Source organism: Rhinatrema bivittatum, chromosome 4 (assembly GCF_901001135.1).
Source record: "Rhinatrema bivittatum chromosome 4, aRhiBiv1.1, whole genome shotgun sequence".
Classification (NCBI taxonomy): domain Eukaryota; kingdom Metazoa; phylum Chordata; class Amphibia; order Gymnophiona; family Rhinatrematidae; genus Rhinatrema; species Rhinatrema bivittatum.
The window spans coordinates 202,517,257-202,544,207 of NC_042618.1; the positions used below are offsets into that span (position 1 = coordinate 202,517,257).

Genomic DNA, 26,951 nt, shown 5'->3' on the forward strand with positions numbered 1-26,951 from the left:
CAATAACCTCAGCGAGAAGAATATCAACGATACAATCTCTGTCTTGTCGACCTCCTTTTCTAAGATTTACTAAAGATTCAGTAATTTAAAGGCCAATACCATCTTTCTTACCAAATGTTGTCTCTGCTTTTCATTTAAATCAAAAGATTGTTTTACCTTCATTCTCAAAAACTGACACTAAGGGCTTTTTGAGGGATTTTCACTTCCTCGATATTAAGAGATGTCTTCTACGATACTTTTGTGTCATTAAGATTTTTAGATGCATAGACAAATTATTTTTGTTTGGAGGTTCAAGAAAAGAACAAGCTGCTACCAAACAAACTATAGTAAGGTGGATTAAAGAACCAATATTTAGGATAACAAAGTATAAAACATTTACCTTGTTTATTATTTATAAATGATTTTTATTCATTAATGAAAGGATGTTATGCTCAAACATTGCTATATATATTTATTTATAAAATTTTATATACCGTCGTTTAGAAGGTTCCATCACAACGGTTTACATAGATCCAAAATAATAGACATAAATATTTAAAACAAAACAAAACAAAATCATTAATAAAAAAAACAATAGTAAGCTAATACATTATTGATAAAATCATTGATCAAACAATAATAGGCTAAAATCTTGTTCAGTAATCTAAAATGCATCAACAAATTATAAGTAAAAATTAGCCTTGCTATATTGTCTGGCTCCTCTCATTGTAGGCTTTGCAAAATAACCAGATTTTCAGATCTTTTTTTAAATGTTTTCTGATTTTGCTGCATTCTAATGCATTCCAGATTTTTGGTCCGGCAAGAGAGATTGCTCTGTTTCTGATCTGTGTTAGATGTGCTGATTTTACTGTCAGTATAGATAGAAGACCCTTATTACTGGATCTAAGATTTCTTTGTGGGGTATGTAATCTATTGTTAGAAATAGGTGTTTATCTACTTATTGATGAAATAAAGTTGTACAAATTTTATGTACATTATTGTTACAGTTTTCACTTCTCTAAAGGTTTAGGACCATTTTTGTTTTGTGTAGCTCTGACAGTAGTATACTAGCATGTAGTGTTCTAGTGATGACATATGTACGAGTGAAGTCAGAATAAAAAAAAAAGGAACATGTTGCAAATGCAGGAGAGCAGTTGCTTGTTCGAGAAAGTGTGCCCTTAGGCACAACCCCTAAGGAAAACCCAGGGTATGCGCCATGGCAGGCGAGGCATATCTGAGCACGGGCAAACAGGCTGAAGAATTTGAGCACTCAGACCTTTGCCAAACCTGAATGCACCGAGGAGACCCAGCTACACAATGCTGGTCTCTGGGGTAGCCCTCCAGCCACTCGATAGCCCTTTCTGACCTGCCGCATGGGAATGGCAAGTGCATCAGGATGGACAGAGGTCAAGGACAGAAGATAACTCTGGAACAAAGTCAAGACATGGCAAAGGCACTTGGAGACTTGGACGAGATTAAGGCACTTGGGGACTGAAGAGTCAGACAAAGCACTGCCCCTCAGCGCGCCCTACACAGCCCCCCATGGGCTGGTCGCGGACCAAGCTGTCCCACTGTGCACCCTACACAACTGAACAAACTGGTCACAGACCACACGGAGAGCGGGATAGGCTCAGGACTGTAACTCAGGAAGGGAGAGAACTCCAGGCATCACTTGGAAAGAGAATCAGAACACAGGAATCTGGACACAGGAACCGGAGAGACTGGAACATCTGGACACAGGAACTGAAGAGTCTAGAACATCTGGACACAGGAACCGGAGAGAATGGAACATCTGGACACAGGAACCGGAGAGAATGGAACATCTGGACACAAGAATGAACAGGGCGCAGGATCCGTCAAGACACCAGGAACACGCAACGAAGGACAAGGAGCTCCCATGAAGAACAGAAGACCTTGAAGAAGTGATGATGGACCTCAGAAGCCTCCTGGAAGGATGAGCTGGAACGAAGAATCCAGGAGCAGGCAACTCCTTGTGAAGGCCCCGAGGAACTGGCGAAGAGCCCTTTTATAGGACTGAAGATATGACGAGGGATGACATCATCAGTTGGGGCCGCGGGGCTTTTCCCGCCGCTGGCCCTTTAACTACTGAAGAGAGGCATGGGTGCGTGCCTAGGGAGAGGCTGGCCTCAGAGCAGCAGCAGCGTCCTTGCCGTGAAGAGGAAGCATCAGTGGTGGCAGCTCCCCTGCTGGGGGGAGAACAGTGGCATCGGCAACCCCCAGGCTGCGGAGAGAGCAGCTATGGTGGCTGCTTCCCCACTGCGGAGAGGGCAGAGCCGGCATCCAGCAGGTAGGCAGGAGTGGTGACAGCTAAGGGCCGTGGAGACCTGCAGCAGCGGCACTCCTGTCGTGACGGGAGGAAGCAGGACCGGCGAGAAGGTGAGTGGCTGCTCGCGGTTGGGCCCATGAGCAGCATCGCAACAGATCATACCCACATGTTCTTGACTGGTGTACAGAAGTAAAGGAAAGTAAATTAGAAGGTAAGTCATAATTTCACTTTTCACTCATCCATGAAATGGCTTTTTTATGTTGATTAAATTCAGGATGTGTTATCAAGCTCAGTCCTTTTCAGCATTCCAAATTTCTAAAAAAAAAAAAATTCTATATATTTTGAGACAGACATGGGTAAAAAAAAACCATGAAATATTCAAGTTGAAAAAACTGTGTTGACTTTTTAAATTCATCTAGCTCAAAAATACCTTTGAATTTTACAATTAATTTTACAAAAACTGAACTCAAATCTGACACTTTGGATTTTTTTTAAGTTTTAGGGTTTTCAAAAGTTTATTTTTAAAAATCAAGTTCTGTTCATGCTCAGAGAAAAAAAGAGCTGGTTATAAAGCAGCATTCTCAAACATCAGCATGGTATTAACATGGAGAGCAACACTTTATTAGATTACCATCCTTGATATCAATATCTATGCCTTGGTATTGTATTAGAAATCATTATATCACTGTAGATATCTTTAGTGATACAATATCACTCTGGAGACACATTATTATTTGTAGTGTTTATAAGACTTCAGGAGCAGGTTTCAGTGTTAGTCCATGTATAGGTGCAAGGACTGTTCATCACTTTAAAAAAAAAAGTGTTAAGAATGATTACTTTTTTCCTACTATGCAAATATTTTGATGGTACAGAGGTAGAATACACAAACTATACTGGCTGTCAGTACACTTCCCTTTAGTTGGCAAGTCTATGGTTAACTGTACTATTTCTGAAGAGGACATGCAGCTGATCCCTTCTAGTAGCTCATATTGGAGTGGGTTATTATATGAGGAAAATAAGGCATCTGTGGTGAGAAAGAAGTGCACAGTCTAAGTTGTGCATTTAGTTTTATTTATTGAAATGGAAATTTTATGTTTATATATTTTTTCAGCTGTATTTATATTGAAGTCGTTGATGCCTTTACTTTTATGTCAGGGCCAGTCACTGGACTGGCACCATAAACCACTCTGTGACCAAGCAAAGTAATGACTAATTTCACACATGCAGAGGAGACACAAGCGTGGAACAAATTCTCCATTGTTTTTAGCTACCATTAGGGAGCTGTTTTTTTGTGACCATTCAGCAACACAGATACTCATATGGTGAAAGTAGTAATTCTTAAGGGAAGCATGAAGCAAAATTATTAGCAAAAGATGCTTTTTGCTAAAGGTTTGTAAAGTTTTGTAAGTGTCTCTTAATTAATTAATCATTCTCACTATTATAAATGGAAATAAATAGATGCCTTGGTGATTCCTATCAGAACACAATACAGGAACCACACTTTTAAGTTTAAAGTCTGAACATTTTATGATCTGACAAGATGACTTGAGGTTTTTAATAATGGAAGATAATTATAATGAAAAGTGCACCCAAGAAATACAATTTTTTATGACAGAAAGGAAATCTAAGAATAAAACTGCAAGAAATGGACAAATTTGTTTTTAAAGCGATTAAGTTTAATAGGATAGTTTTAATGCAGTAGAAAGCAGTGAGGAACAGTCTTTACTTGCATTAAGCGTGTCTCATCCAAGACACAAGCAAGGGAAAAGAACCTTGGCATGTTTTAGTTTTTGCTATATATTTTCAAAATTAATCAACTATATTGGAAAGGAAAAATTCTATTAGTCCATAAGAGATCGATATTCAGTGGCCCAGATATGCAGTGATATATACTTGGGGAAGTGTTCTGCTGAGTATACCCAAGTAACTTCGACAGTGATTTTTCCAGTTAAGTTTAGCTAGTGCTGAATATTGGCTCTAGTCTCTTCACTGCTAGAACATCCCTCCCTCTACCCTGCCTCTCTTCATCTGGCTAAATTTCAGCCAGGTAATGACTTTCAGCCGGGTAATGACTTTCCTGGGTGAGAAATTCAAATCTCAGGTTTTGTGTGGATAACTCCAAAAGCACCCAGACAAACCCTTTGAATATCGACCTCTGAGCTTTTTGATCTTTGGGTATTTCAGTTCAAGCCAGCAGTTTTCAGAATCATAGGCCTGCAGTTTTGCTAGTTTGCAAGAAGAAAATGTCTTTTTTTTTTTTAACTGTTCATTTCTGCAGAGTAAATATGGATTGTGGAACTTATTTATTTATTTATTTATTTTAAATTTTTATATACCGGAATTCCTGTATGCAATACAAATCAGTCCGGTTTACAAGTAACGAAAGAGGTTGCCCTGGTCTGGGAAGTTAGACCTGGGTTTTTTTACATAGAACATGGAACAATAACAATAAACCATTGAACATTATTACAAATAACATAGAGTGTAACTTACACTATTTGACAGTTGTCAGATTGTCTGCGGTAATCATTAGGAAGAATCAGTAAGAATTCTCAGCTATTTCTGCTGTATAGTAAATAAGAATGTGGAATGGTTTTTGCAGAGATCCAGAATAGTTGCACTGTGGAAGTTATAGATACACAGGTGAAAATCAAAGGTCTCATTTTCATGACATGACTTTTGTAACTTGACTTCTAGTAAGAGAAGCTGCATGCACAGGAAAATACATGTTCTTATCTTCATTTTGTAAAGTGCTCTTTGTAGACTTTAAGGGGGTAATTTTCAAAGCCATTTATGTGCAGAAACCATAGTTTTATAGACATAAATGACTGTACTAAAATAGCCTAGGGCTGACAGCATGTATATGCACATTATGCAAACTGAGCAGAGGCATTCCAAGATTGAAGCTGGTGTGGAGATGGCACTGAATGCACATGCTTTTTGATTTTAAAAATTACACGGTACGAGGAAGGGGCTCCCATCGAGGATCTCTAGAGCTTGGCCCATTCAGTTCTTGCTGAAATACACTCAAGTAAATTTTAAAAGGTGCGCATGTGCACCCATAAACGTGCATATTGGGCACATGAGCAAAAATATATTCAGTTTTATATTGTGCATGTAAGTACGGGTATACCATTTAAGGGAGGAGGAATAGCCTAGTGGTTAGAGCAGTGGGTAAGAACCAGGAGACTAGGGTTTGAGTCCCGCTGTCACTCCTTGTGACCTTGGGCAAGTCACTTAACCCTCCATTGCCTCAGGTACAAAACTTAGATTGTAATCCCTCTGGGGATAGGGAAATACCTACAGTACCTGAATGTAAACTGATGTGATATCTCAGATCAAACGTCGGTATATAAAAAATAAATAAATAAGTGGTATAGAATTGGCATGGATATCAGTATCTGTACTAATACTGACCCATGAAGTGTGTAAAGGAGTTGAGTATCTCTCACTGTGCTGGAGCCTTTTCCCTATCATAAACTGTGTGCATGCTTGTTGACATACTTTTACCCTAATATCTGTGAAGTATTGAGAGTTATGTTGACAAAAGCGAGCAATTTTTTGTTTTCATATTTACAGATCTTACCCGCTACACACACACCCATGATTCTAATTCATATGTTTGTCTTCCTTCTGCAGTATCATTGTTACAACAGTCCAATACTTGTCTTCAGCACTACACAAAAACTTCACTGAAAGCGACTTTGACTTTAAGGTAATATACAAGGAAAGTCTTTATCTCCTTTTTAAATAGGACACAGGTTCATTAGTGGCTATCCTCACAGTCCTCAACTCTCTTTCTGTCCTTCAGATATGAGTTAGAAGTCACCCAGTGAAGAAATACAACAGATAAAAAAAAAAAAAAATAGAGTAAGGAATTGGAGCAGTGTTAGGACAAGAGTGCATACCTTTCCTGTACTGTTTGTATTTCTTTCTGCTTCTTTTGGTAGTATGATGCCCACGCCAAAATAATTACACCATAAGGTACAAAGGATTTGGCTATATAGTTCTCACAAGACAAGCAGGATGGTTGTCCTCACAAATGGGTGACATCGAGGATGGAGCCCACCACGGAAAACTTCTGTCAAAGTTTAAACAGAACTTTGACTGGCCCCTACTGGGCATGCCCAGCAAGGCACTGACCCTGCAGCCAGCAGGGGTCTCCCTTCAGTCTTCTTTTTTCCGCGCAGCAGTTGCCACGCGGTGAAAGGAGCTCTCTAACCACGTTCCTGACAGGAATTTGGAAATTAATTTCCTAAGAAAATTTGCCCCTCAGGGGTCTCCCTTCGACTAATTTTTTAGTCATCTTACGGAACCCGGTAAGTTTTTTGCCTTCTTCCATCGACTGCCGTCGATTTTGGCCCTTGAGGCCTGTGGGCACTTACCGATCCCCAGCCTAAATTTTGGCTTCCAGCCATGGCAACGGGGTTCCGTCGTTGTCCGGATTGTACCCGGACTATGTCCATCACAGACCCCCACAGGGTTTGTGTAATGTGTTTGGGTAGTGGGCATGATGTCCTGACTTGCACCAAATGTGCCTTAATGACACCCAAGGGTCGCAAAGCCAGGATGGAGAAGATGGGGCTCCTCTTCCATGCACCAACCCCAACGCCATCGATAGCATCGACGTCATCGGAACCGGCACCGTCGAAGTTGTACCATCATCGTCAACCCTCCGGTGACCGTCCGCCATCGATCGCTTCTCGGCCGTCGACTCCCGTCCCTTCCCCGGATGGGCGAGGGGATCGGAAAGAAAAGCACCGCCATCGACGGCATAAGTCTCGGCCTGTCGAGGATCCACAGCCATGGACCTCTGCTCAAGCCGAGCCACCGACAAAGAAGCCGCGAACAGACCGGACGCCCTCCACGTCTCGTTCGCCGGCATCGAGGAAACCCTCACCCTCTCGGGGTGTGGGGGCCGTGATCCCACCGGTTACGGTGGTCCCTCCTGCCCTGCCTCAGCCTCCCTCTCCCGTCGAGCCGGGTATGGTTACCCCTGGTCTCCGGGCAGAACTGGACCGGCTGGTCCAGGAGGCCATCGAGAAAGCGATGAAGAAATTACAACCTCCATCGGCACCGTCTCCGGCACCGGTTCCAGTGCCGCCCCCGGCACCGACGCCGGCACCGGCTTCGCCACCGAGGAGGGAACCGACCACCGAGCCGTTGATACAAGCGCTAGCACCGCTACTGAGCCGCATGGAGGCACTCATTACGGCCCTTCCATCGGTGATTCCAGTGCCATCGACAACACCACCGTCTCCGAATGGTTTCTCATCGGCAGGAGAAACACCGTTTCGAATTCCCCCTTCCGGGGTAGTTCCATCGGTACCTTCGGGTATATCTCCACCGATTTATCCTTCGGCTCCATCGATTCCGCGCCAGGCACCGATTCCATCGGCAGCACCGAAGCCATCGATGCCATTTCTGGTTCCACCTCCAGCACCGATTCCACCTCGGTTTCCATCGATGCCTTCAGAGCCTCAGCCAGGTCCATCAGGGCTACAAGCCACACATGATCCCTACGATACCTGGGGTGATGATGATGATACCTCTTCTGACACAGATCTGCCTTCGCCACCATCTCCTACAGAGAGTAGAAAAAGATCTCCTCCTGAGGATCTATCTTTCATTAATTTTGTGAAAGAAATGTCAGAAGTTGTACCTTTTCAACTACAATCTGAAGCTGATGACAGACACCAGATGATGGAACTACTTCAATTTCTGGATGCTCCAAAAATCATCGCTTCCATCCCTATACACCAGGTGTTTTTGGATCTGCTGAAGAAAAACTGGGAATCTCCCTCATCGGTGTCACCAGTTAACAAGAAAGCTGACTCCACATACCTTGTCCAGTCAGCAACAGGTTTCCAAAAACCTCAACTGGATCATCGCTCTGTTGTGGTTGAGTCCGCGCAGAAGAAGGCCAAGCGTCTTAAGCCGCACTCTTCTACCCCACCTACCAGGGACAACAAGTTCCTGGATAGTGTAGGACGGAAAGTGTATCATGGAGCTACGTTGATTTCACGCATAGCTTCATATCAACTTTACATGACTCAATACAACAGAGCCATCTTTAAGCAGATGCAAGACTATGCTGACACGTTGCCGGACCAATACCAACCACAGCTTCAAGCCCTTCTTCACAAGGGATTTGAGGCAGGGAAGCACGAGATTAGGACTGCCTATGACATATTCGATGCTTCCACGAAGGTTTCAGCCACAGCCATCTCAGCCAGACGTTGGGCTTGGTTAAAGTCATCCAACCTTCGCCCAGAAGTCCAAGATCGTCTTGCTGATTTGCCCTGCTTAGGCGACAATTTGTTTGGAGAGCAAATTCAACAGATTGTGGCGGAGTTAAAAGACCACCATGAGACGTTGAAACAACTCTCATCTGTCCCACCTGAGGTGACCTCCAAGCAACCGCAAAAGAAGGACTCTAAGAAGTCATTCTTTCGACCACGTCGCTACTACCCTCCGTCAACTAGGGCTCGTCCTGTACGGTCCTCTAACAGGCCTCAGCCTCGTCAGCCGAGAAAGCAAAGACCTACTGTAGCCCCACCTCCTGGGCCTACGGCGGGCCTTTGACTTCCCTGTATTGAGCACATGCCATCTCCCTCTTCCACACATCCCTGTGGGGGGTCGACTGTTCCACTTCTTACACCGTTGGAAACAGATCACCTCAGATCAGTGGGTGCTAGCAATTATCGCACAGGGTTACCACCTCAACTTCATAACACTTCCACCAGACTCCCCGCCCCTTCAGGCATGGAGTCTAACCAGCCATTTCACTCAATTACATCAAGAAGTATCCCTTCTTCTACAATCAAATGCTATAGAACCCGTCCCTCCTTGTCAACAAGGGAAAGGATTCTATTCCAGATACTTCCTAATACCAAAGAAATCAGGGGGGCTACGTCCAATTCTGGACCTTCGGGCCCTCAACAAGTATCTGCAAAAAGAAAAGTTCAAGATGGTAACCCTGGGCGCCTTGCTCCCTCTGTTGCAAAAGGGGGATTGGCTGTGCTCTCTCGACCTCAAGGACGCTTATACCCACATTGCGATCACACAATCCCATCGCAAATATCTGCGGTTTCTTGTAGGCCACGACCATTATCAATACCGTGTCCTACCTTTCGGTCTGGCTTCTGCCCCACGAGTCTTTACCAAATGTCTCGTAGTGGTAGCAGCATTCCTAAGGAAGGAAGGTGTCCACGTCTACCCCTACCTGGACGATTGGCTAATCAGGGCCTCCTCCCAACACATAGCTCAATCCTCCCTAAAATTGACAATTCAAACACTCCTTTCCTTAGGGTTTCTTGTCAATTACGAGAAATCTTGCTTAGTCCCGTCTCAAACCTTATCCTTCATTGGAGCAGACTTGGACACCTTGCAGGCAAAGGCTTACCTTCCTCTTCAGAGGGTCCACACCCTAATATCCCTGGCTCGCCAGCTCCAGTCTCAAAACACTGCCACGGCTCGCCAGTTCCTCATTCTCCTAGGACACATGGCATCCTCGGTTCAAGTCACTCCCATGACCCGACTAGCCATGAGAGTAACACAATGGACTCTACGACACCAATGGATTCAAGCTTTTCAGCCTCTGTCCTCCATAGTCACAGTCACACAGGCCCTGCGCCTATCCTTAACCTGGTGGACAACTCAGGTCAACCTCCTTCAGGGCTTACCTTTTCTTCCACCGGATCCGCAAGTAATCCTAACCACCGACGCTTCTCACATCGGTTGGGGAGCCCATGTGGACGAATTACAAACCCAAGGGTTATGGTCCAAAGAGGAAGCCGAACACCAGATAAATTTCCTGGAACTTCGCGCAATCCGCTATGCACTCCGAACTTTCAAAGATCATCTATTCCATCAGATAATCTTAATCCAGACGGACAACCAAGTGGCCATGTGGTACATAAACAAGCAGGGAGGCACAGGCTCCTTCCTTCTGTGTCAGGAAGCTGCGCAGATCTGGGCGGAAGCCCTCTCCCACTCTATGTACCTCAGGGCCACTTACCTGCCGGGAGTAGACAATGTATTGGCAGACCAGCTGAGCCGTGTCTTCAAGCCACACGAGTGGTCACTCGATCCTCTGGTAGTGACCTCTCTGTTTCACAAATGGGGTTTTCCCCGCATAGACCTCTTTGCGTCCCCTCAGAACCACAAAGTGGACGACTACTGCTCTCTCATTCGGAGCCAACACTTTCAGCCGAGAGATGCCTTCTCCCTCAAGTGGACGACAGGTCTGCTTTATGCATTCCCTCCACTTCCTCTTCTGTCAAGGACTCTCGTGAAGCTACGCCAAGACGGAGGAACCATGATCCTGATAGCACCCCACTGGCCACGCCAAGTGTGGTTTCCCATACTCCAGGATCTCTCCATCCGCAGGCACATCCCTCTGGGAACGGATCCGCATCTGCTCAATCAAAACGACGGATGCCTCCTCCATCCCAACCTCCAGGCCTTGTCCCTGACGGCATGGATGTTGAAAGGTTAGTCCTTCAGCCTTTTAACCTTTCGGATTCGGTTTCTCGTGTCCTGATAGCTTCACGAAAGCCCTCTACCAGAAGATCCTATTCATATAAATGGAAAAGGTACACATCATGGTGCACTTCTCAGTCCCTTGATCCCCTTTCCTGTCCAATCTCTAAGTTCTTGGACTATTTATGGCACCTATCAGAATCCGGTCTAAAGACCTCTTCCATTAGGATGCATGTCAGTGCGGTAGCCGCCTTCCATAAAGGTGTACAGGGTGTCCCTATTTCAGTACAACCCCTGGTAACACGTTTTCTTAAAGGCTTGCTCCATCTGAAGCCACCCTTACGTCCTCCGGCCCCATCTTGGGACCTTAACCTGGTTCTTGGTCGTCTAATGAAACCTCCTTTCGAACCTCTGCACTCCTGTGAATTAAAGTATCTCACATGGAAAGTGTTATTCCTTTTGGCTATCACTTCAGCTCGCAGGGTTAGTGAATTGCAGGCCCTAGTTACCTATCCGCCTTACACTAAGCTCCTGCAGGACCGGGCGGTACTCCGCACTCACCCTAAATTTTTACCTAAGGTAGTTTCTGAGTTTCATATTAATCAATCCATCATACTACCTATCTTCTTTCCCAGGCCCCACTCCAACCCCGGGGAACAGACTCTGCATACCCTAGACTGCAAACGAGCTCTAGCTTTTTATCTAGACCGTACAGTTGCTCACAGGAAGAGTACTCAATTATTTGTCTCTTTCCATCCTAACAAGTTAGGACATCCTGTGGGTAAGCAGGCTCTTTCCTCCTGGTTGGCGGACTGCATTTCTTTTTGCTATGAGCAAGCTGGCATTCCTTTTCAAGACCGTGTGAAAGCACACTCTGTGAGGGCCATGGCGACGTCAGTGGCACACCTTCGATCGGTGCCGCTTCCTGACATCTGCAAAGCTGCAACCTGGAGTTCTCTCCATACCTTTGCAGCCCACTATTGTTTGGACAAAGCTGGAAGACAAGACTCCATCTTCGGCCAATCTGTCTTGCGTAACCTTTTTCCAACGTGATGTACCAACACCCTTCCACCTTCCCGGTAGAGTGCGGATGCCCTTTACCAAATACCACCCCAGTTGTTGTGCCTGTTGCACGTCATTGGGTGCATTTGGTGCAAGTCAGGACATCCTCAGCTCGGTACTCACCCATTTGTGAGGACAACCATCCTGCTTGTCCTGTGAGAAAGCAAATGTTGCTTACCTGATGTAACAGGTGTTCTCACAGGACAGCAGGATGTTAGTCCTCACGAAACCCGCCCGCCACCCCGCGGTGTTGGGTTTGTTTTGTTTTTACTTTTTAGGCACTGCCTGTAGCTTTGAAAATCAGACTGAAGGGAGACCCCTGCTGGCTGCAGGGTCAGTGCCTTGCTGGGCATGCCCAGTAGGGGCCAGTCAAAGTTCTGTTTAAACTTTGACAGAAGTTTTCCGTGGTGGGCTCCATCCTCGATGTCACCCATTTGTGAGGACTAACATCCTGCTGTCCTGTGAGAACACCTGTTACATCAGGTAAGCAACATTTGCTATATCTTAAATGTTATAGCACCCCCAAAAAACATCCAGGTATATTTAATGAATACCTGCTTCCAGGGCCCCAATAATTATACCATAAATACATGGATGAAACAAGTTATATATGTGAATAGTATGTGGAATTCAAAAAGTCCAGTCTGATAATTTTGTTGTGTTTTAACCCCTTTCTGACTGTCCCATAAAGGGGTAGGGATAGATTTTAAAACCTACGCATGTTCGCACACATCCATGTGTGTGCGCACATGGATGCCCGATTATATAAAAGGCCAGCACAGGTGCACGAATGTTATAAAATCGGGGGTCGGCGCGTGCAAGGGGTGCACACTAGTGCATCTTGCGTGTGCCAACGCCCATGGCCTTCCCCCAATTTCAGAGCGGCCTAGGAGGGAACTTCCTAATCTCCTAGGCAGTGCTGCCTCCAGGCACAGGTTGAGCGCACCGGCAGCCTGCCGGCACGCGATCCTCCAACACAGCGGCAAATGGCAGCTGTGCTGGAGGCCTCTGGCCCCGCCCTCGGACCACTCCGCCCCCTCCCCATCCCTTTTTCGAAGCCCCGGGACATGTGTGCATCCTGGGGCTTTACACGCTTCGCCAGGCCTTTCTAAAATAGGCCTGGCATGTGTAACCCCACCTACATGCATAGGGCTTTGAAAATCCAGGGCACTGAGGATCACCTTGCTGGTGGCTGAAAGGAATCAGTAAGTTTTTGCTTGGGACATTGTCTTTTTTAAAAGTATTGGGGCAAAGTTAACTATTTGGGAATATTATTTAGTGTGTTTGTGCTTTTAATAGTCAGTAAGGTAGTGAATAATCAAGTTAGACTGTATGTTTAAATAGTCAGTCAATAAGGCAGCTAGTAAGCAGAAGGTAGTGTGTTTATTTTTAAAAGTCTGTAAGGCAGCTAGTAAGCAGAACTGAGTGTTTGTATTTAAAAAAAACCAAAAAAAACACAACCCCCCCCCCCCCCCCCCCCCGAAAAAAAAAAAGTAGCCAGAAGCTAGAAATAAGCTAGGAGTAGTGTATACCTAAGTAAAAAGGTTGAAAAGTTCAGCTCAGTTACTCACCTTGGAAAGGTGTTGAGGCAGTGTGATTTGGTTTGAATAGGTACCAACATTTGCCCCGATGCTCTTGATTCCAGCATCGATTCCCTTGATGCCTTCCCGCCCTTTCACTTTGGCATACTTCCTCCATCAGGAAGTCTCCAGGGGCAGGGGAAAGTCCCTATGATCCATGGGAAGACGAATTTTCAGATGGTTCTTCACAAGCTTCCGAGGAGTTGCTCTCAGAGGCGACGATCTCCTCCGGAAGACCTCTCCTTTGCTAATTTTGTCAAAGAGATGTTTGAGACTATCCCTTTTCCACTGGTGATGGAGGAAGATTCTTGCCACAAAATGTTGGAGGTCTTATAATTTATAGACGCTCCAAAGGAGATAATGGCGATACCAGTGCACGAAGTCCTCCTTGACCTCTTGCACCACCTGTGGGACCATCCAGGTACTGTATCTCCAGTCAACAGGAAGACAGATGCTACGTACCTGGTCCAAAAAGCCCCAGGTTTTCAGAAAACTCAGCTGCAACACCATTCTGTAGTTGTGGAATCAGCTCAGATAAAATGCTAATCAGTCACGTCTACATTCCTATGCTCCTCCTGGTAAATGCATTGGGACAAAAAGTTTTCCAAGGGTCCATGTTGGTAGCGCGAATAGCAGCATATCAATTATACATGACCCAATATAATAGAAATCTCTGGAAACAAGTCCAGGAATTTGCAAAGACATTAACAGGAGACATTGGTCCTCCATCCTACAAAAAGGATTGGAAGCAGGTAAACATGAGGTCAGAGCTGCCTACGATTCTTTTGAAACAGCATCTAGAGTCTCGGCAGCGGGCATCAGTGCTAGGCGCTGGGCCTGGCTCAAGGCATCAGACCTATGCCCGAAAGTGCAGGACAAACTTGCAGATCTACCCTGTACTGGAGACAACCTGTTTGGGGACAAGATTCAGGACGCAGTGGTCCAGTTAAAAGACCATCATGAGACCCTGCGTCAGTTGTCAACTGTCTCCCCAGATATTCCCTCAGTAGCCCGCAGGGGCTCACGTAGGGACACCAGAAAACAATTCTATCGGCCATTCAGATATTTCCCTCCTGCGTCCCATGCACGTCCAGCTCGGGCACCTCAGAGGGGACAGGCACGCCAGTCGAGAACACCTGGGCTACAGCCAGGTCCACAAAGTGGCCCTGCGGCTGGATTTTTACTTCTTTCCAGAGAGCAGCAGCCATCCTCCAGTGGGGGGGGGGCCTTTACCACTTTGCAACCAATTGGCACCCAATTACCATGGACCAGTGGGTACTGTCCATCATAACCCACGGTTACCATCTAAATTTTTCAAAAATACCCCCCTGGACTTCCCACCCATTCCATTCTGGAGCTGGGATGATCACACAGGACTACTCAAGTCAGAGCTCTCGACCCTTCTGTCGGCAGAGCCGTGGAACCAGTTCCATTGAATCAGCAGGGGAGATGGTTCTACTCCAGGTATTGCCTAATTCCAAAAAAGAGCGGCGGCCTCCGGCCTATTCTGGATCTCCATGTCCTGAACACATTTCTTCACAAGGAACGGTTCAGAATGATGTCCCTGGGCATCATGCTTCCGCTCCTACAACAGGGGGATTGGCTTTGCTCTCTGGACCATCAAGACGCATATGCCCACATTGCGATCTTCCCTCCTCATTGCAATTATCTGCGATTCGTGATGGGTCACACGCACTATCAATATAAGGTACTGCCAATTGGCCTGGCCTCGGCGCCCCGAGTGTTTACCAAGTGCCTGGCAGTTGTGGCTGCACAGCTACACAGCAGCGGCGTATATGTTTTTCCATACCTGGACGACTGGCTCATAAAAAGCCAGTCCAAGCAAAGAGCCCTCGTCTCCCTCAGTCTCACCATAAGGCTTCTAAATTCATTGGGATTTCTAATCAATTACTCCAAATCCCATTTGATGCAGTCTCACATCGCTCCTTTATAGGAGCAGACCTGGACAAAACACTGACCAAAGCATTTTTACCCGATGACCGCGCAATTACGCTATCCAACATGGCCAGCTCTATCCGCTATCAGAAAAGAGACTCCGCTGGCCACCTACTCAGGTTGCTTGGTCATATGGCATCAACAGTCCACATCACCCCAATGGCACGCCTCACCATGAGAGTAACACAATGGACTCTAAAATCTCAGTGATGACAAGCTTTTCAACTGCTTTCGTCCCTCATACACACCACCAGTCAGCTTCGTCTGTCCCTTGCCTGGTGGACACCCAAAGCCAACTTGCAATTGGGTCTTCCTTTCCAGCACCCGGCTCCTCAGGTGACCTTAACCATGGACGCCTTCAACCTAGGTTGGGGGAGCCCATGTCCAAGGTCTTCAAACTCAAGGGACTTGGACAATAACTGAACCGACCCATCAAATCAACTTTTTGGAGCTTCGGGCGATGCGCTACGCCCTTTATGCATCCCAGGATTGCCTCTCCAACAAAGTTGTCCTGATTCAAACAGACAACCAAGTTGCAATGTGGAACCTGAACAAAAGGGGGCATGGGCTCTTACCTGCTCTACCAAGAAGCAGTGCAGATTTGGGCATGGGCCCTGTTGCACTCAATTCTTCTGCGATCCACTTACTTGGCAGGCTCACTGAATGCAGTGGCAGACGGCCTCAGCCGACACTTCCAGCCTCACTAGTGGTCTCTGGATCCCTCGGTCGCGAGCAGAATCTTCCACCAGTGGGGTCAGCCGACCATCAACCTCTTTGCGTCCAGTCAGAACCACAAAGTGGAATGCTTCTGCTCCCTGCACAGGGACAGACAAGCATAAGCCATGGATGCCTTTGCCCATCCCTGGAACACAGGCCTGCTATATGCGTATCCTCCGATTCTGCTAATAAGCAAGACTCTCGTGAAGCTACAACAGGACCAAGGCTTAATGATACTCATAGCCCTGTATTGGCACCAAGTTTGGTTCCCCATACTTCGCGACCTCTCTGTCCAAGAACCCATTCTCCTGGGCACGTCGCCCAGCCTCATAACATAGAATCAAGGCAAGTTACACCACCCGAACCTCCAGACCCTGTCTCTGACGGCCTGGATGTTGAAAGGTTGATACTACAACCACTCAATATTTCTAGTGACGTCTCTCAAGTCCTCGTAGCTTCATGGAAGCCTTCTATGCGGAGGTCTTACCGCTCTAAAAGGAAGAAATTTACCTTGTGATGCACACAGAAGGGTTTGGTCCCCTTTTCTTGCCCCACATCAAATCTGTTACTCTATCTCTGGCACCTCTCGGAATCTGGCCTCCGGACGTCATCTATCCGAGTATACCTTAGTGCCATCTCTGCTTACCACCAAGGAGTAGGGTGCCCCGATAACGGCTCAACCCCTGGTGAGTCGCTTCATGAAAGGTTTATTACAGCTTAAGCCTCCTCTACGGCCACCGGTCATGGCATGGGACCTCAATGCGGTACTTGCACGCTCATGCACACTCCTTTTGAGCCCCTGCACGACTGCAAACTCAGATACCTTACATGGAAAGTACTTTTCCTAGTAGCCATCACGTCTGCTCGCAGGGTAAGTGAGCTATAGGCCTTTGTGACCTACTCACCCTACACAAGGTTCCTCCGTGACCGGGTGGTTCTCTGCACTCACCCTAAATTCCTGTCTAAGGTGGTAACTGATTTCCATTTAAATCAATCCATAGTCTTGCCCACTTACTTCCCATGGCCTCACATGTACCCGGGTGAGCAAGCTCTGCACACCTTGAGCTGTAAGCGTGCACTTGCAGTTTATTTAGACCATACCGCAGTCCATAGGACGTTCACTCAACTCTTTGTTTCTTTTGATAAAAACAAACTTGGAGTTGCAGTGGGCAAGCAGACACTCTCCATCTGGTTGGCAGACTGCATTGCATTCTTCTACCAGCAAGCATTTATCTGGATAAGTTAAAAGGGTATCCAGATCAATATCTTTCAATATCAACTTCTATAGATTATTTGCAAACTCAGGTATAGAATATTTTTAGCATGCTAATAGAGTATGTGATTCATTATTGCCAGAAACATGCCCATTAGGGAAATGCAGCTACCATTTTGCAATGCAAATGTTTAACAGCAGGAGTAGCATATATTTGCTTCTTTTTGGTCATGTCTTACCAAGGCAGAGAGTGACCTTCTACCCTCTGCGTGAGCTATCCAGCCAAACGTTTTTTAAATAGAAAAATACTTCAAACAATTTTGGGACCTGCACCATGCAGGTCAGGTCACCATGCACTGCATGGTGACCTGCCATCACCATGCAGTGCACAGTGAAATGGTAACTGAACTGTAAATAAATATCAAAAGCCTCTTAGAACCACTTATTGGATGTATAAAACTGAACACTAGCACAAATAACTGTAACTGTTTGATTTAATCTATGAATTTATAAATCTGTGGACATTTTACTGTGTGGACATTTTCCTGATGTTCAGACTGTGACTAGTTTATTATTGCTCTGCTTCTATTAGGTATGGAATTCTTATTTCAGTCTGGCTGTTCTCTTTATGAACCAACCAAGTCTTCAACTGGAAGCCTGTACATCATCCAAGCGTAAAAAGATTTTGGACAAGTAGGTCTATTTTCCAGGGTTCTCTCCTTCCCAAATCAAAGGTTTCCCCGATCAGCTAGAAGATCCAGCACATTACAGGACGCTGCAGTCTTCCTACGACTCAAAAAAAAAATAAGCACAGAGTTATGATGGACATTATCACATTCTAGTTTCAAGATTAGAAAGATCACTGTATGCTAGTGTCCTGCAGTTCTTGAATATGTAAATGTAGAACTAGAAAAAAAACGTACAAATTCAGTAAGATACAATATGCTTTTTAGCCACTCTGAAATAGGAAATATTCAGGCAGGCCGTTTTACCCAGAAAATTGCCCTCATTAAACAATATTTTTGTGCAATAGTTTCATTAACTGTCTGGTAAAGCATACTAATATTTGTTACAGTAACATTTTTTGTATTCCACTATGTATTTGTGTGTGTCTTCAGTTTGTTATATAGTCAAAAGGCAATTACTCTGGAAATTTACACATTTTTGGCTTAATCTACAGTAAGCATCAGATTGAGAATATTAATACATCAAGGTTATTAGTCCAAAAAGAAGCACTTTATGTGTAATCAATACAATGGCCATTCACAAAATTCCACATCTGGAATAGAGTATAACAATACAGAGGGTAGAATTTCAAAATAACTATTAATCTAGATCAGCAACACACACACAGAGACCACATATTAACATAATGCTTTATATTTATTCAACACATTTTTAATCACCACCTATCTAAACAATTAAAAACTTTACTAACACACACACACCTTCCATACATACCATTTAAAACACCAGAAAATATATTGCACAGTATTATTGTTATTGCACAGTTTTTTCAACATACAAAAACTCTATTACAAAAACTTCTATATTTGTTACAATTGATTATTTCTTATTGTAGTCACTTGTTAATAACTGTTCTTCACGGATATCAATATATTCTTATCTTCATCTTCAATTGCCCATTTTCATTCTCATGCTGGTATCATCTTGACTTTAAATATCAAGTCCAACAAAGATATCTTCGTTTCACCCCCGTTCATGAGGGCTTCCACAGGTAGATAAATTCTTCTTCAGGTAGATAAATTCTTCCTCAGGTAGATAAATTCTATCACAGTATTTCATCTTCCAATTATATTCTATAATCAAAACCAATAGAATTACTTCTGTATCACTCAAATTATCATAACACTTTTTCAAGAACTTATAATCAGGAACTCATGTCTCACCTCATATTGTAACAAAGTAACTCACGTGACCAGTTCACAATGTAACCAATTTAATTTCAATCCGCTACTCCGAGTATTCATGAGAAATCACTTTCTTGCAGCACCACACTTCAAATGTAGCACTAGCTCTTATGTTTAAATTCTATTTAACATATCTATAAACAAAATAAATAAATATCACATTAAACCTAAACTTAAACCACCAATCTTCACCACAGCACCTATCCAATTTCTGCTGCCAGATGCTTCCGTACTCACATGTAACCAGAATTGACGTGCTACTCCGTAGTTCACCAAACGTCATACCATACTCATTCACTAGGTCTTTATAAAGCGTAACAGCTAATGACTCATCTACCCAAATTATCTGCACATGGGTAAACAACGCTACTCCGAAACTCTCAATAACGTATTCTACTTACAACTTAAAGTAAACACGATTCAAACAGCCCAACACCTATCGAACTATCTGCATAATTCTTAAAAGGAACACCCCAATGCTCCAACACTGCACATTCATTATTGTTCAAAGAAAAGCACTCCATTCAATCGGCCCATTGAAGCCGAACGGGGCCACCGTACGCCAATTAAAAATAAAATGCTGTTCAGTTTTTCTTAGTGCTACAGATAAATCCCCTCCATTTTTAAGCACTAACTGTTTGATAACAATAAAAACGAATGTCACCCAAAGAATGTATCTTTTCCACCCAATGGTCCACCAAGGGGGCATGTTCTCTAAGGGATTTAATACGACTTCAATGTTCAATAATACGTGAACGGATAGGCCTCACGGTTTGGCCCACATAAATCAAATTGCACGGGCATATAATGGCATATACTACTCCGCTAGTTTTACAAGTGAACACCTTAGGTATCTTATAAGGGTGTTTTAAATTAGGATGTTGAAAAATCTTACATTCCAATACAAGAGGACACACAGAACAAGAGCCACAAGGGGTCTGTCCGTGGTCCTGGTTTATATCGGTACTTTCTCTCCAATATTTTAACTTGTCCCATAAAGATTGATGTTGTTTTACTACAAAAATGGGATTCTCTGTAAAACAATGTAACGGAGATAAAATGTGCCAATGCTTTAAAACCACGTTTTTCACATCAACTAATTTAGACGAAAAAGGAATGGTACAAATCATTCGAGTAGGTATCTCTCTCTGATTTTTTAATAAGAGATTATCTCTATTCGAGTATAATGCCCGTTTATATGCCTTCTTAATCTAATGTACCCTCTAGAAATGAATCTGTGCTTGTATTTTAAATTCATCAGTAGATGTACATAACCTCCTGTACCGCAAGAACTGATCAACAGGTATATTATCCTTTAATTGCTTAGGATGAAAGCTACGGTAATGTAGCAAATTATTTTTATCAGTAGCCTTCCTGTAAACACTTGTAACCAATCGTTTATTATGCACATATACTCGCATGTCCAAAAATGTCACTGTCCGTTTATCCTTAGTAAATGTAAATTTCAAATTCTGATCACTCGAATTTAACATTGACATAAACAAATCCAATACCTCATCATTCCCTTGCTAAATGAAAAATAAATCGTCAATTTATCTTTTCCAATACACGACCTGTTGGAACAATATAGAGCTGTAAACACATTTTTCTTCAAAATATGAGACATACAAACAAGCCACACTTAGGGGCCTGTTCTTCATCGGCAAGTTAATGAAATTTTAGAGAATGCAATGCATGAAAAAGTTATTACTAGTAAGGAGTTTCAATTTCTGCAGGTACTTTTTCCTACTACGGCATATTTTTATATATTGCCTAAAGTACATAAACCTTGTTAAACCCCCCTGGCCGGTCAATTGTGGCCGGCATCGGCACTGTATTGGAAGCAATAGCCAAAATGATCGACTATTATTTACAGCCTCATGGGGTTTCTACCCCTTCATATGTGAAAGATTCTACTGATTTTATAAATCAATTGTCAAATTTGCCAGACGTTAAGAAAAATTGGTGTTGATAACAGCAGACATTACCTCACTGTACACAAGCATTCCCCAATTGGAAACATTAAGGGCCAGATTTTCAAAGGGATACGCGCATACCCCCCGAAAACCTGGCCCAAAAACCCCCTGCACACGCCGAGCCTATGTTGCATAGGCTTCCGGAGCACGCAAGTCCCGGGGCTTTCCTGGAGGGGGCGTTTCGGGGGGCGTGTCGCGATCCGCGCGTCATCGGAGGGGGCGTGTCGAGGGGGCATGATGCATTCAGCGCATCATCCGGGGGCAGCGCCATGGGCATGGTTTCGGCCCGGGGGCGTTCTGGGGGCGTGGCCACGGCCTCCGGACCGGAACATGGACCGCCACAGCCGGCCCGGCGCGCGCAAAGTTACGCCTGCTTCGAGCAGGCGTAACATTCGTGATAGAGGTAGGGGGGTGGGGTTTAGATAGGGCCGGGGGGGATGGGGAAGGGAGGGGAAGGTGGGGGGAGGGTGGAGGGAACGGAGGCAGGCTGCGCGGCTCAGTGCGCACAGGCTGCCGATTTTGGGCAGCCTTGCGCACGCCAACCCCGGATTTTAATGGATACGCGTGGCTAGGCGCGTATCTATTGAAATCTTGTTCGCGCCTGGTGTGTGAACAAAAGTACGCGTGTGCGCAGATTTATAAAATCATTTAGGGGCAGATTTTATAAATCTGCCCCTAAATGTTATCAGAATGGAATTAGTAAAAATGGATATTTCTGACCATAGATTCAATTTTCTAATCACTATCGCTAAAATAGCTTTGATATGCAATTGTTTCAGTTATAAAACCCAATTTTTTTTTTTTTAAATTAAGGGTATTCCGATGGGGTCTCCCATGGCCCCTAGTGTGGCTTGTTGTATGTCTCATATTTTGAAGAAAAATTTGTTTACAGCTCTATATTGTTCCAACAGGTTGTGTATTGGAAAAGATACATTGACGATTTATTTTTCATTTGGCGAGGGAATGATGAGGGATTGGATTTGTTTATGTCAATATTAAATTCGAGCGATCAGAATTTGAAATTTACATTTACTAAGGATAAACGGACAGTGACATTTTTGGACATGCGAGTATATGTGCATAATAAACGATTGGTTACAAGTGTTTACAGGAAGGCTACTGATAAAAATATTTTGCTACATTACCGTAGCTTTCATCCTAAGCAATTAAAGGATAATATACCCGTTGGTCAGTTCTTGCGGTACAGGAGGTTATGTACATCTACTGTTGAATTTAAAATACCAGCACAGATTCATTTCTAGAGGGTACACTAGATCTACTATTAAGAAGGCATATAAATGGGCATTATACTCGAATAGAGATAATCTCTTATTAAAAAATCAGAGAGAGATACCTACTCGAATGATTTGTACTATTCCTTTTTCATCTAAATTAGTTGATGTGAAAAACGTGGTTTTAAAGCATTGGCACATTTTATCTCCGTTACATTGTTTTACAGAGAATACCATTTTTGCACTAAAAAATGTCAGTCTTTATGGGACAAGTTAAAATATTGGAGAGAAAGTACCAATGTAAACCAGGACCATGGACAGACCCCTTGTGGCTCTTGTTCTGTGTAAGATTGGAATGTAAGAATTGGAATGTAAGATTTTTCAACATCCTATTTTAAAACACCCTTATAAGATACCTAAGGTGTTCACTTGTAATACTAGCGGAGTAGTATATGCCATTGTATGCCCGTGCAATTTGATTTATGTGGGCCAAACCGTGAGGCCTATCCGTTCACGTATTATTGAACATCGAAGTCGTATTAAATCCCTTAGAGAACATGCCCCCTTGGTGGACCATTGGGTGGAAAAGATACATTCTTTGGGTGACATTCGTTTTTATTGTTATCAAACAGTTAGTGCTTAAAAATGAAGGGAATTTATCCGTAGCTTTAAGAAAAACTGAACAGCATTTTATTTTTAATTGGCGTATGGTGGCCCCGTTCGGCCTCAATGGGCCGATTGAATGGAGTGCTTTTCTTTGAACAATAATGAATGTGCAGTGTTGGAGTATTGGGGTGTTCCTTTTGAGAATTATGCAGATAGTTCGATGGGTATTGGGCTGTTTGAATCGTGTTTACTTTGAGTTGTAAGTAGAATACGTTATTGAGAGGTTCGCAGTAGCGTTGTTTACCCATGTGCAGGTAATTTGGGTAGATGAGTCATTAGCTGTTATGCTCTATAAAGACCTAGTAAATCACTACAGTATGACGTTTGGTGAACGACAGAGTAGCACGTCAGTTCCGGTTACATGTGAGTATTTTATTTATTTATTTATTTATTTACGGATTTATATACCGAAGGTTCCTGTATAATATACATATCACCCCGGTTTACAATGAACAGTAACTATCGCTTCAAGTTAGCGGTTTACAATGAACATAGTTAATCCAAGAAACAGAAAAAAATATATATATATAACAATGCTAACAATTAATAAATAACAATTAATAGATGAAAATAAATGCAATAACAATTAATAAATAATTAATTAATAAACAACATTAAATATCAATGAAAAATGGCAATTAAAAATGACAATAAATAAAATACAATAGCAGTTGGTAAAATAACATGAGGGTTAATGAGAAAAATAACATGGTTAAATAACAAGGTTATGTGAAATATGCTGGGGTAATCGGAAAATATGTGACTGATTTTCTTCCTGCTCTTGGTTCTACGGGAATGCTTGTTTGAATAACCAAGTCTTAAGTTTCTTTTTTAATGTAGCGTGGCATGGTTCAAGGCGAAGGTCTGGAGGAAGCGAGTTCCAGAGTGAAGGGCCCGCTGTGGATAGAGCGCGTTTCCTCAGCGAGGATTTAGCCGGTTGGGTGGTTAGTCTGTTTTGATAAGCGCTTCTGGTCGGTTTTGTAGATGTGTGTAGTTGAATTTGGAATGTTAACTTGAGCGGTGCGATGTTGTGCAAAGCTTTATGTATCATCATTAAGGATTTGAATTGGATCCTGAATTTAATCGGGAGCCAGTGGAGATGAAGAAGGATTGGGGTAATATGATCTCTTTTTTTGGCATTTGAGAGGATTCTTGCTGAGGCATTAAGGACCATCTGAAGTGGTTTTGTGGTGCATGCTGGTAGGCCTAGAAGGAGGGAGTTGCAGTAGTCCAGTTTTGGGAGTATGATGGCCTGTAGTACCATGAGGAAGTCTCTGTATAGGAGGAGTGGTTTTAGTTTCTTTAAGGTTTGTAGTTTAAAGAAACATTCTTTTGTAGTGTTATTAACGAATTTGTTGAGGCTGAATCCACTGTCTAGGATGACTCCCAGGTCTTTTATTTGTTGCGAAAAGGTATCTTGGCTTTGGCTAGCATTAAGAGGTGTGGGTGGGACATAGTTTTCCGGTGCTATAATGAGAATTTCAGTTTTGTTTGTGTTTAGGACTAGGTTGAGGCTGGAGAGAAGATTGTTGATAGTTGACAGACAATTATTCCAGTGTGACATAGCTTTGTGTAGTGAGTCTTCTATAGGGATGAGGATTTGTATGTCATCCGCATATAGAAAGTGAGTTAGCTTGAGGTTGGTGAGTAATTGACAGAGCGGGAGAAGATATATATTGAAGAGAGTCGGGGAGAGGGATGATCCTTGCAGTACTCCCCTTTTGGATTCGATGGCGTGAGACTCTTTGTTATTTATCTTGACCTTGTATGCTCTGTTTTCCAAAAATGATTTGAACCAGTTGAATGCTGTTCCTGTAATGCCTATGTCCGTTAGTCGTTGCAGGAGGCACTGGTGGTTTACTGTGTCAAACGCTGATGAGAGATCGAGGAGAGCGAGGAGGCAAGGTTGGCCTTTTTCTAGATTAAAGATAATCGTGTCTGATAGGGTGGCTAATAACGATTCGGTGTTCCTAGTCTTACGAAAACCAAATTGGTTTGGGGTGAGGATGTTGTTTTCTTCAAGAAATTCTGTGAGTTGTTTGTTAACAACTTTCTCCATAGTTTTGGCTATCATAGGGAGGTTTGCTATGGGTCTGAAGTTAGCTGGGTCTGAGGTGGGAAGGTTGGGTTTTTTAAGGAGCGGTTTGAGCATGGCTAACTTGAGTTGGTTAGGTACATGGCCTTGGGTGAGCGAGCAGTTGATGATGTCTGTGACAGGTTTGGCTATGGTGTTGGTGATCAGACTCAGGGTGTTTGATGGAATATGGTCTGATGGGTGAGAGGATGGTTTAATCTTCTTGAGGATATTCTCAATTTCTAGTGTGGAAGTGGGCTCGAACTTGTCGAGCACTGTTGGGGTTGTGTTGGGTTGTAAAGTGGTTGAGTGCGATGGTTGTTGCGTGTGTGAAGGCGAAGATTGCTGGACGATAGAGTGATAGGTTTGTTGATTTGTTGCGTGCAATGATTGTTGAACGGTTGAGTGTGATGATTGTTGCTTGTGGTTTGGAAGTGTAGCTGTTCCCTTGAGGGGGGCTAGTAGTGCTGTGATTTTGTTGTCGAAGAAGTCGGCTAGTTCATTTGCTTTGTTGAGAGCTTGATCATCTGGAATGGAGGGTGCAGGGGGTTTTGTGAGAGTTGAAACATATGAGAAAAGTGCCCTTGAGTCAAAGACGAGGTGGTGGATTTTTTTGGAGTAGAATTCTCTTTTGGCTTTGTTGATGTCGTTTGTGTATGAGTTGAGGCACGCTTTGTAGATGAGGAGGGTGGTTGAAGATGGGTTTTTTCTCCAATTTTGTTCCTTGCATCTCAGTTCTTGTTTACGTTTTTTCAGCTCCTGGGTGAACCAGGGTTTCCTGTTGTCTTTGTTAGGGTTGATATATTTAGTCGTCATGGGGCACATTTGGTCTGCAACCTTTTTGGTGATGCTGGTCCATGATGAAGTTGCAGAGTTGGCGTCTGAGAGGTCCAGGTGCACTAGTTCCTTGGCCAGGTGTTCGCTTAGTTGGTCGCCAGAACACTGTTTCCTGACGGATATAGTTATTGATTGTGTGGATTTCGGAGGGAGCTCTTTTATTTCTAATACCGAAGATATGATACAATGGTCTGTCCACGGTACCGGAAGGCAAGTTGGGATGGTGTGTGTTGCGATTCCCTCGTTTATGAAGACGAGGTCCAACGTATGACCTGCTTTATGGGTTGGTTCTGTCACAATCTGTCTGAAGCCCATGTTGCTGAGAGAGGCGAGAAGAGTTTTACAGTTGGTGGAGTGAGGTTGTACATCTATGTGCAAGTTAAAATCTCCCAGGAGGATGGTGGGTTTTCCGGAGTTTAGGTGTTTTGCTGTGAGTTCTATTATTGATGAAGGGTCTGTTTCCAGTGCTCCAGGCGGGGCATAAATTAGACCGATTGTCAGGTGTTTCGAGTTGAAGAGCGCAAATTCAATATTTGATATGATATTAGAAGTCTGCAATATCAGACCTAGTGTTTTTTTAGCTGCTAGGAGGAGTCCACCTCCTCTTTTTTTGGGCCTGGGTATAGAGAGAAGATCGTATGCCTGGATGGGAAGCTGATTTATTAGAGCAGTGTCGGTGGGTTTTAACCAAGTTTCTGTGATGGCACAGATGTCAGGTTTTGCGTCAGATAGTAAGTCATTGAGTATATGACTCTTCTTAGAGATGGATTGTGCGTTGACAAGCGTGAGAGAGAAGAGAGCCAGCCCAAGAAATTGGGTGATCGGTGTCAGTAGGATAGGTCTAAGTCTCTGCTGACGGTTATGATGGGGAGGAGTGGGGGGCTTGGGTGCTCTCAAGTTGTAGTTGTGGATGATGGGAATAGTGAAGATTCCCATGTTAAGTGTGAGAAGGTGGAG

General features: G+C 43.8%; 1 protein-coding gene across 4 annotated transcripts in view; it reads left to right on the forward strand.

The window, feature by feature from the left end:
- DOCK3 (dedicator of cytokinesis 3) overlaps positions 1-26,951 on the forward strand; it is a 1,203,328-nt gene that overhangs the window by 942,073 nt on the left and 234,304 nt on the right. For all 4 annotated transcript variants that reach the window (XM_029599541.1, XM_029599543.1, XM_029599542.1 and 1 more), the window contains 2 exons: positions 5,906-5,981; positions 17,871-17,971. In XM_029599541.1, coding sequence (XP_029455401.1) covers positions 5,906-5,981; positions 17,871-17,971 — 177 coding nt within the window. The remainder of the gene's footprint in view (positions 1-5,905; positions 5,982-17,870; positions 17,972-26,951) is intronic.